This window comes from Camelus dromedarius, chromosome 22, assembly GCF_036321535.1.
Source record: "Camelus dromedarius isolate mCamDro1 chromosome 22, mCamDro1.pat, whole genome shotgun sequence".
In the NCBI taxonomy this organism is placed as follows: Eukaryota; Metazoa; Chordata; class Mammalia; order Artiodactyla; family Camelidae; genus Camelus; species Camelus dromedarius.
In genome coordinates this window covers 12,033,465-12,044,437 of record NC_087457.1, presented here as the reverse complement: position 1 = coordinate 12,044,437, position 10,973 = coordinate 12,033,465, and the positions used below count along the sequence as shown (strand labels likewise).

General features: G+C 36.3%; 1 protein-coding gene across 1 annotated transcript in view; it reads left to right on the top strand.

Annotated features, from left to right (window-relative positions):
• The first annotated feature begins 798 nt into the window (after positions 1-798).
• Positions 799-10,973, top strand: part of LOC105105439 (A disintegrin and metallopeptidase domain 3) — a 57,061-nt gene continuing 46,886 nt past the window's right edge. Inside the window, exons 1-2 of the mRNA XM_064477357.1 lie at positions 799-921; positions 7,351-7,406. Coding sequence (XP_064333427.1) covers positions 799-921; positions 7,351-7,406 — 179 coding nt within the window. The remainder of the gene's footprint in view (positions 922-7,350; positions 7,407-10,973) is intronic.

Genomic DNA, 10,973 nt, shown 5'->3' with positions numbered 1-10,973 from the left:
TGTGCTTACCTCATACACCTGACAGCAGGTGTGCACCCTGGGTCTGCAATAGCGGCTTCCGGGTCCAAGGAGCTGGGGGCGGGGCCAGGACACCTCTGCCGAACTTCGGCTCCAGTCAGCCGCCCCGCCCCCTCCGCTCCCCCCCGCCCCCTCCGCTCCCGCCCCGCCCCTTCCGCTCCCGCCCCGCCCCGGTCTAGAGCCCAGGCTCCCGCGCACCACCTGCTGCAGCCGTTTAGCGTCCAACCGCCATCGCTGTGGCGAGGCCGGCGGCCACGCAATGCTGTCTCTCTTGCTGCTCCTCTCAGGGCTGGGCCGGCTGACCACCACCAGCCATCGTAAGTGAGGGCCCTGCTGGGTAGCAGGGCTGCCCGTTGCGGTGCCCCTCGGCTTCAGAAAAGCAGGCCAGGCCTGGGCGAGCCCAGCGTCGGCTCAGAGCCCGCCCTGGTGCAGGGTCCTGCTGGGCCTGCTGCTTGGAGGGCCGAGAGCAGGCCTGGGGCAGTTGTCCCTCAGGACCTGAGCCTGCGCCGCGGGAGGGGGCGCCGGCCCTCCCGGGAGGTGGGGGAAGGAGGGAGCCTGGGTGGGGTCCTGGGGCCGGGCCCTTCTTCCCCTACTGAGGCCTGAGGTCAGCCAGCCCCAAGGGTCTGTGGACGGTGGTAGGGAAACAACACTCCCACTTGGAGAGGAGCCTCTTCCTGAATCCTCCACGGTCTGATTTTGTGGTGTGTGTGTGTTGGAGCTTGGAAAATCCGAGAGTAATGTGAGAGGAAGGACAAGTTAGTGAAGAGTAAGGATGTCGCTATGCGTTGGGTGACGCTGACACATGCTTTCCTTACTGCAGAGTCTGAAACATCACTTCTACAAATTATAGTGCCGCAGAAGATTGGGTCAAACTCCAGTGCCGACGGTGATTCAGAAACGCAGGTAATTCAGAAATCAGTTTAAACATATGAGTGTTTTATTTTTACTGGACTATAAGATCTAAATCAGTTTACGCATGTTCCCTTCATGAAATTTTGAGTTTAAAATTACAGTGCTCAGGAGACATTTTGTTTGAGGGAGAACAAACGTTTTATTTTAAGTAATAGGTGGGTATTACGAAAAAATTTTAAAACACAGACTGAAAAAAATAAAAAATTACCCAGATACCTATCACACAAAATGGCATATGGAATCTACTGGGTTTTTTTCTAGAAAAGATGTACGTTTAAAAATACATGCTATGTAAGTGAGGTCATACTAATATTTACCTTATAATATGATTTTAAAATGATTTAAAATACATAACCAATAACTTCATGTCTGTATTTAATTATATGCACATATAAATGTTTGTAAAGCTGAAAGTAATTATTGATCTAATTAAACTGGTAAACCATGTACATGGTAAAATTAATCTAGACAGTATAGAACGTGAAGAAAGTGACTATCCACCTCGTTTTCTAAAGGTAGTAAATTTGAATGAAATGATCTTTGAATGACATGCATACACAGACACACACATATATTTTTTATAATCATGTAGGAGAGTTTTAATTGGGTTTTCCATTTATTTGTAAAGCTAGGATTTACTTTTATGATAATAAATGCAGCTCTGTCATTATTTTTCCTCACTGCAAGATGTCTTATTATATGGATGTAACATCATACAGTGCTTCAAATTTTAGACATGTAGTTTCATAAACCTTCTTTGAATAGTCATCTCAATGGAAAGAACTGCAAGCCATTTAAAATTTTTTTGATAAATATTTTTTGATGGAAAATTGCATTATGTTCGACCCCTATTAATGAAGAATAATATTGCTTGTCTTCCTGCGGCCTCTTCAGGCTTGCTTCAGTCTTTTCATCTTTGCTCTTGCAAACATCGCAGTGAACGCTTCACTTTTAACAGGTATTTTCTGGTTAAGCCTTAACAAGAGATGCCTTTATATATAGTGACTGATTTATTTTGTTAGTTGTCCATATCTTAACTGGTTTTGACTTCTCTTTTAATAAGTATTAGCAGCTTTGGGCAGGACACTTTGTTTTCAGGAAGGAGTGTTGATGTAAAGACACACAGGGATGAATAGGAATTAGAGGATTAGAACCTCAGTAGCAAGGTTTGAGGGCAGTTTGTCAGTTGTCAACTGAAAAACTGTTAGATACTGAGGCAGGTTTTATAGACTGAGAGGTCTACTTCTGACTGTCCTACTGTGTGGCACCAAGAAAAGCCAGCAATTGTGTATTTATAAAGCAATCAAACCCCCAAATTAACATTTGGAGACATCCTAAAATTCTTCATAAAGAAAAGGAAAATATGAACCACAAAAATAACTTAATGGATAACGTGAACCCAAGGAAGTTTATGTATTGTTTTCCCTTTTTTGCTCCTTATTAAGACACACTAGACTCCACAGAGTGTCATACATGAGGCTTTTATTTAATGGTAAAGCATATGGTGCAGCAAGGGAAGGAGAATTCAGGCAAGTGTCAGGAATCCAGGAAACGTCTACAGTGAGCTCCCTAAGAACCCAATCTCTGTGCTCCTGGAACATGCTGAGCCTCTGGCTTGAAAGAACAAGATTTATGGAAGGGATTTGGCTTTGGGAGGACTTACAAAGCTTTCAGTGGGTGACTCTTTTAAGTAGCCAACCCTTTTTTGTCAAACTAGTTAGGGAAACACAGCAGAAGCAAAATCTTGGCCAGGGGAGCTCTGAACCCTAAACGGTACGTTATAAATCTCAGCGCCTTTGTCTTAGCCAAGAGTCAGGAACATCCAGACTTGTAGGCATGCCCCGAATAGAGCTTTTCTGGCCAAGCTGTACTTATGCTCTTTCTCTGATGTGAATAATACTTCTCAAGAATACTCCTAATTTTCAAGAATATACAGCATCATCCAACAAAATTGACCACAGGAAGGAAAAGAGAGAAATAAATAAAAAGCAAATACCAAAGTGGGTATAGAGGGAACATATCTCAACATAGTAAAAGCTATATATGACAAACCTACAGCCAGCATAGTACTCAATGGTGAAAAACTCAAAAGCTTCCCACTAAAATCTGGGACAGTACAAGGCTGCCCACTATCACCACTCCTGTTCAACATAGTCTTGGAAGTCCAGGCAAGAGAGAGAAATAAAAGGGATCCAAATTGGAAAAGAAGAGGTAAAAGTGTCACTATATGCAGATGACATGATACTATATATAAAACCCTAAAAGGTCCACACAAAAGCTACTAGAAATAATTAAAGAATTCAGCAAGGTAGCAGGTTACAAGATGAATGTTCAAAAATCAATTGCATTTCTTTACACTAATGATGAATCAACAGAAAAATTTGAAAGTAAAGAAACAATCCCCTTTAAAATAGCACCAAACGTAATAAAATACCTAGGAGTGAATCTAACCAAGGAGATGAAAGACTTATACACAGAAAATTATAAAACACTGATTAAGGAAATTAAATAAGACTTAAAAAAATGGAAAGATATCCCATGCTCCTGGATTGGAAGAATCAATATTGTTAAAATGGTCATACTGCCCAAGGCAATTTACAGATTTAATGCAATCCCTATCAAATTACCCAGGACTTAATTAGAAAAAACAAACAACCCAATCCAAAAATGGGTAGAAGACCTAAACAAGCAATTCTCCAAGGAAGAAATACATGATCAATAGAAATGATCAATAGGCACATGAAGAAATGCTCAGTATCACTAATTATCGGAGAAATGCAAATCAGAACTACAATGAGGTATCACCTCACACCAGTCAGAGTGGCAGTCATTCAAAAGTCCACAAATGACAAATGCTGGAGAGGCTGTGGAGAAAAGGGACCCCTCCTACACTGCTGGTGGGAATGCAGTTTGGTGCAGCCACTGTGGAAAACAGTATGGAGATTCCTCAAAAGACTAGGAATAGACTTACCATATGACCCAGGAATCCCGCTCCTGGGCATATATCCAGAAGGAACCCTACTTCAAAAATGACACCTGCACCCCAATGTTCATAGCAGTACTATTAACAATATCCAAGACATGGGAACAGCCTCAATGTCCATTAACAGATGACTGGATAAAGAAGAAGTGGTATATTTATACAGTGGAATACTATTCAGCCACAAAAACCGACAACATAAGGCCGTTTGCAGCAACATGGATGTTCCTGGAGAATGTCATTCTAAGTGAAGTAAGCCAGAAAGAGAAAGAAAAATACCATATGAGATCGCTCATATGCAGAATCTAAACAAAACAAAACAAAACAAAAGATAAATGCAAAACAGAAACAGACTCATAGACATGGAATACAAACTTGTGGTTGCCAGGGGGACGGGGGTGGTGGGAAGGGACTGGGATTTCAAAATGTAGAATAGATAAACAAGGTTGTACTGTGTAGCACAGGGAAATATATACAGGATCTTGTGGCTCACAGTGAAAGAAAATGTGACAATGAATGTATGTATGTTCATGTATAACTGAAAAATTGTGCTCTACACTGGAATTTGACACAACATTGTAAAATGACTATAACTCAATAAAAAAATGAATAGTGCAGAACTCCTTATCTGGTAATAATGCAATTAAGTTAAAACTTAACAAAAAGACTGAGAACTGTTCTTGGAAATTCAAATACATACTTTGATATAATCCATGGGTTGAAGAGGAAACCATTAATCATAATGTTAAATAATAATGAACAAGAAGGAAAAAATGACAAAAATTTGAGTCATGCTCTCAAGATGATATAGGAGCATAATTTCTAAGTACAAATAATTAAACAAGCCAATAATGGTCATAAATTTAAAGTCAGAAATATAATTATAACCTTAGAATTCTTACAAATGCTATTAAATTAAGAATTAGAGTCAATGAAAGAGAAAATTAAGGTAAGATAGCCTGGATTTACAGTGTCCGAAGTTGGTTTCCAAAATGAATATACAACAAAACTTTTGGTGAGAAAGAGTAAGGAAAATGAAAAGGATAAAGAAAATATGTAGTATTAGAAATGAGGAATATAGAAAGGATTACATAAAAAGATGAATAAGTGAATGCCTGTAACTTATACTTTAAGGAAAATAGTTAAAATCATAAAAATATAACAGTGCTAACACAGATGAAATAGCACTGATTCTCTTATCCTATTAAGAAAGTGAAACGTCGTTTGAATCTTGTTGCCCCCTCCCTTTAGAGGCTATTCTCATCCTTAAAAAACTGTGGATAATCATATCAGAGTATTTAAATCTGAACTGTTTTTGCATCCCTAAACTTCTTTGTACCCTCACCCAGATCAGACTCCTCAGAAAGTTCCTTTGTGCCTTTCTCAGGCATAACCACCACTGCCATTTTGTTGTTTCCAGCTTCACGTGAGAGGGATCATCCAGTAGTACATTTTTGTGTGTGCTTTTTTTAATTCACGAGTTTGTTTTTGAGATTCACGAGCTTTATATATGAATTTGTTAATAAATTTTAAACTGTGTAGATAGACAAAATTGAGTATTCAGCTGTTAGTGGACATTGTTTCCAGTTTTTAAGCCAATGTGAATAAATCTGCTACAAGGAAACAAGTGTTCTACAGACACATTTTCATGTGCATATTTCTGGTAGTGAAATGCTGATTTATAGTGTAAGAGCACATTCACGTTTATCGAAATCTGGTAAATAGTTTCCTAAAGTAGTCTTACCATTTTACATTTCCACCAGCAATATATGAACATTTCAGTTCCATATCCTCACGAACAGTTGGCATTCTGGCTCCTTGTTGTTTGCAATTTTGTTAATTTTATTTCTTTCATTCTGTCCTTTGTGGTTTATTGGCCATCCCGTGATGAATAGTAATGATGAGTGATAATTGAATGTTGATGGCCAATATGAATTGCAAATATCATTCTTAAGGGATTTCCTGTTAACTTTCTTAATGATGCCTTTAAGTGGACATCAGAGCTTAGTTTAAATGATGTCCAATTAATAAAATATTTACTTTATAGCTGTCCTTTTAATTTTCTATTTAACAATCATTTGCCCACATAAGGCCCTGGGACTATTCTCATGGAGTTTCTACCAAAAATTTCTAATTTTAGTTTTGATATTTATGCTTGTGATCATTTCTGAATTTTTTTAATGTTGTGAAGTAAGGTCAAGGGTTTTTTTTTTGAATATGAATATCTGTTGCCTTACTTCATTTATTTAATACTATCTTTTTTCCATTAATTGATTTTTTAATTAATTTTTTACTTTTTAAAAATTGAAGTATAGTTGATTTGATTTCCAATGTTGTGTTAGTTTAACGTGTACGGCAAAGTGATTCAGTTATATGTAAGTGTATATATTCTTTTTCATTATAGGTTTTTACATAATATTGAAAATAGTTCCCTCTGCTATAGAGTAGGTTCTTGTTGTTTATCTGTTTTATATATTAGTACTGTGTATCTGTTAATCCCATACTCCTAATTTATCCCTCCCACCTTTTCCCTTCGATAACTATACCTTTGTTTTCTGGTGTCTGTGAGTCTGTTTCTGTTTTGTAGATAAGTTTGTTTGTTTGAATTCTATATATAAGTGATACCATATGGCATTTTTCTTTCTCTTTCTGGCTTACTTCATTTCGTATGACAATCTCCAGGTCCATCCATGTTGCTACAAATGACATCATTTGATTCTTTATCATGGCTGAGTAGTATTCCATTGTGTATATCTATACCTACATCTATATCTATATCTGTGCCACAAGTTCTTTATCCAGTCATCTGTCACTAGACATTTCAGTTATTTCCATGTCTTGGCTATTGTAAATAGTGCTGCTATGAACATTGGGGTGCATGTATCTTTTCGAATTAGAGTTTCCTTCAGACACATGCCAAGGAGTGGGATTGCTGGATCATATGGTAAGTCTATTTTTAGTTTGTTATGGAATCTCCATACTGTTTTCTCTAACGGCTTTTCAAACATTTACCAGAATTTACCATATGCTGCACCTTAAAGAATGCATATGTTTTATGATGATGTCATAAATTGAGTTCTTTGAGATTTAGTCTCTGAGAAGATTCATTTGAAGGAAGTTTATTAGTAAATCAAATTTAACATTTGATTGTTACTTAAATTCAGTGACTGATGCTCTTACTTTTGACAGATTTAGATTTCTGGATTTTATGTAAGTTTGATTATGATTAAATCTGTCACACATTCCAAGTTTAATGAAGAAAGGTAACTATAACTATGTATGTATGTATGTATGTATGTATGTATTATGTAATTTTGGCCCATTCATGATACATTCTGTGTTTATATTAAAGAGTATGTATGTTTAAAAAATTAGGGCTATTGACTTTTAAGAGTTAAAAATTTCTAATGAGTCATTTCTCTCTGAATACTTTGCTGTAGGTCACTTATGCCATCAAAATAGACAGGAAAACATATACTCTCCATCTTGAAAAACAGTAAGTGGCCATTCTTCTGTTTATACGCTTGTTTTTAGTTTCTTAAATTTTACAGTCACTACTCTAAACTGATGGTAATTTAGAGCCTGAGTATTAAAGAGCATCAATATTATATTTGCTTAACATGTTAAGTATTTGTGATTCATGTAAGACTAGAATTTTGAGTCTTTAGATTTTAAATCTTAATATTCAAACCAATTTGTAATTTAATGATATAAATATTAAAGTATGTCAGATAAGTGAAAATCACTTTATATAACTTCTTAAAATCTGATTACAGTTTGAGCTATTAAGGGAATAATTTTATTTGTCCATGATTAATTTTGTTTGCCTCATGTCATTTTACAGGTCATTATATGATTTTAAGCATTTTACTTGCTGTTACACTGTAGTTGTGACTCATTTTGCTCTAGTGTATATTTTTAATTGCTTCGGTTTTCTATTTTCTATTTTTACACTTGAGGAAACTATTGTTAATAACATCTATGTATTATTCAGTGATTTTATATCTTAAATTTCATCTGAATCTTAAATATAACATATAGAAACATACCCCAAAAATGCTGTTTTCTACAAATGGACATAGCGTTTTGCAGGTGTCAAGTTTTATTTAAAAATGGGATTTGTTTTCTTGCTCTGTGTACGTATTTTTCTTCCTTTTAAATAGGTGTACATGAGATCCCATTGATTGAAATGTTGATAGATAATGAGGTTATTTCCAGGGATTGTCACTGTAGACTCATACCATGAACTTCCTTGTCTGTGTATTCTTATTAGAGATTTTGGTTTGTAGACTGGATATAAATAAATGGGCTTCTGAATAAAGCATGATGAATGCTAATAATAGTAGTGATAATGATAATAAGAATAAGAAAAAAAACAACAAAAGTAACTGACATTTATTGAACACAAACCATTTTCCTGGCATATTACTAAGCCATTTGCATGTGGTAACTGATTTAGTTTTTACAACCACCCCTAAGGTAAGCATTGTGTATCACCTACATTTTATAGCATATCAAGATTTTGAGCGATACTGCCAGTTACTTTCTGAAAAGGCAATAGCAGCTTAGATTTCCAGGAGCATGCGTGATGTGCTAAAGCATTATATCTCATCTCAATGTCAGGTTGTAGCTCCCTAAATGATCTCCCTAAACATTTATAAGCTGTTAGCATTGTATGTGGTTTGCCTATTCAGCAAGTTTTCCTATTATTGTTTATTATTATTATTTTGATATTATTTATTTTTAGAGAAATTGTAGGTTCCCAGCAAAGTTGAGTGGATGGCCCAGAGATTTTCCATATACCGTCTGCCCCGACACATGGAGAGCTTCCGCCATTATCGATATTTCCCACTAGAGATAGATATTTGTTACAACTGATGATCCTACATTGACGCATCATTATTACCCAAAGTCTATAGATTACATTAGCACACTGTTTTTTGTATTGGCTTTTTTGAATGAATAAAAAAGAAAAATTCTGAGACTTTTATGAACAATTAGGTTTTTACTATAAATGTTGCACATGTAAACATTTTGCCTACTTTTTTTTTGGTTTTCTTTTTTTTTTTTTTTGATTGACGTATAGTCAGTTTACAATGTTGTGTCAATTTCTGGCATACAGCATAATAGTTCAGTCATATATATACATACATGTATTGCTTTTAATATTCTCTTTCATTATAGGATACTACAAGATATTGACTATAGTTCCCTGTGCTGTACAGCATAAATTTGTTTATCTATTTTATATATAGTAGTTACTCTCTGCAAATCTCAAACTCCCAATTTATCCCTTCCCACCCCTTTTCCACTCTGGTAGCCAGAAGTTTGTTTTCTGTGTCTGTTTCTGTTTTGTAACTAAGTTCATTTGTCTTTTTTTTAGATTCCACATGTAAGCGATGTCATATGGTATTTGTCTTTCTCTTTCTGGCTTACTTCACTTAGAATGATAATCTCTAGATCCATCCATGTTGCTGCAAATGGCATTATTTTTAAAAAAGTGTACATGGCAAGTAACAGTGAAGTCTGTTCCTTCTATGCTCAGACCTGTACAATACTCTCACTCCACTGTGTTAATCACAATTATGATACTGACATATTTTTATGTCGTCTTTATAGCTTCATTCATCCCTATGTCTACAGATCAGTGAAAATGATAGTGTTTGGAGGATTCCTTTAAGTAGACATAAATGGTACAGTGCTGTACAGTATATTCCATTATACGATTTATTATGGTGGATCAGAAGGGTAGGTTAGGGTGGACCTTAATATGGTGAATCACAAAAGTGACCCCAATTCTTTACCTTTCTTTGTGCCTTCACTCTTTGCCATGTAACTTTGAGTTCCTGTCACCAAAAGGTGGCGTATGCACAACTCTCCAGCCACCCCACACCCAGTTTTTGGATCTGAGTTTATCTACACATGGCCAACGTCATGGACCTGAGGGGCGCAAGGTTAGAAGAACCCTGTACTTGGTTTAGTGCTTTGCTGTTGCTGTTCTGAGATTCTTAGTACTTTCAAACAAGAGGCCTTACATTTTCATTTTGCCTTAGGGGCCCCACAAATTTTTAGCCCAGTTTGTGGCTATGTCATTTACTTTGGTCAAAGAGATGGTAACTGACTTGATTCCAGCAGAGGCTTGAACAAATTCTCCTGCTTTTCTGCTTTCCTTCTTGTTTATGTGTCATTCCCATGAGAATACCCCTAGGCTATCTTGCTGGAAGATTAAAAGACATGTGGACCACAGCCAGGGAGCTCTATTTATCCTTCCATCGGCCAACACTCAGCTGAATCCTGTACCACTGAGCAAGCCTGGCCAGAATTAGCAGAGCTACCGTGGCTACCTGCACATGACCCAGAAGTGTGAGCAATAGATACTTATTATTTTATTGTATGTGGTTGCGGTCTTGTGGTTGTTTGTTATGCAGTATTTTGGATAATATTATTTGCTGAGATTCATTCATATTGATGTATGCAAAATGAGTTCATTTTGTAAAATGCATATGTAGCCATCAAATGATTATACCTCATTTGTTATTTATCCACCCATATTTACAGCAAGAACTGCTGTATTGTGGGCATCACTGGCCATGACTTCCTGGGCAACAGTGAATTTGCTGGATGATAAGTAAGAAAATTCTCAAGTACTGTATATTACCAGTGTTTTCCTTCAAAAGTCTTACACCAGTTTTCACCCAGGCCAGTATTTGAAAGTGTTTCTCTTCTCTACATTCTCAACAAAATGAGTATCTTCGCTCACATATTTTTGGTAATTAATGGATAACACATGCTATTTTATAATTTTTTAATATGTACTTCACTGGTTATTAATAACATGTTAATAACTAATTAGTAATTAATAACATCTTGACAAGTGTTTCCTGACCATTCTAATTGACTTGCTTCTACTAAGGTTTTGTTTTATACTTTGGGTCTTAATTAAAAAATTTTTTTTTTTTTATTGAGTTATAGTCGGTTTACAATGTTGTGTCAATTTCCAGTGTAGAGCACAATTTTTCAGTTATACATGATCATACATATATTCATTGTCACATTCTTTTTT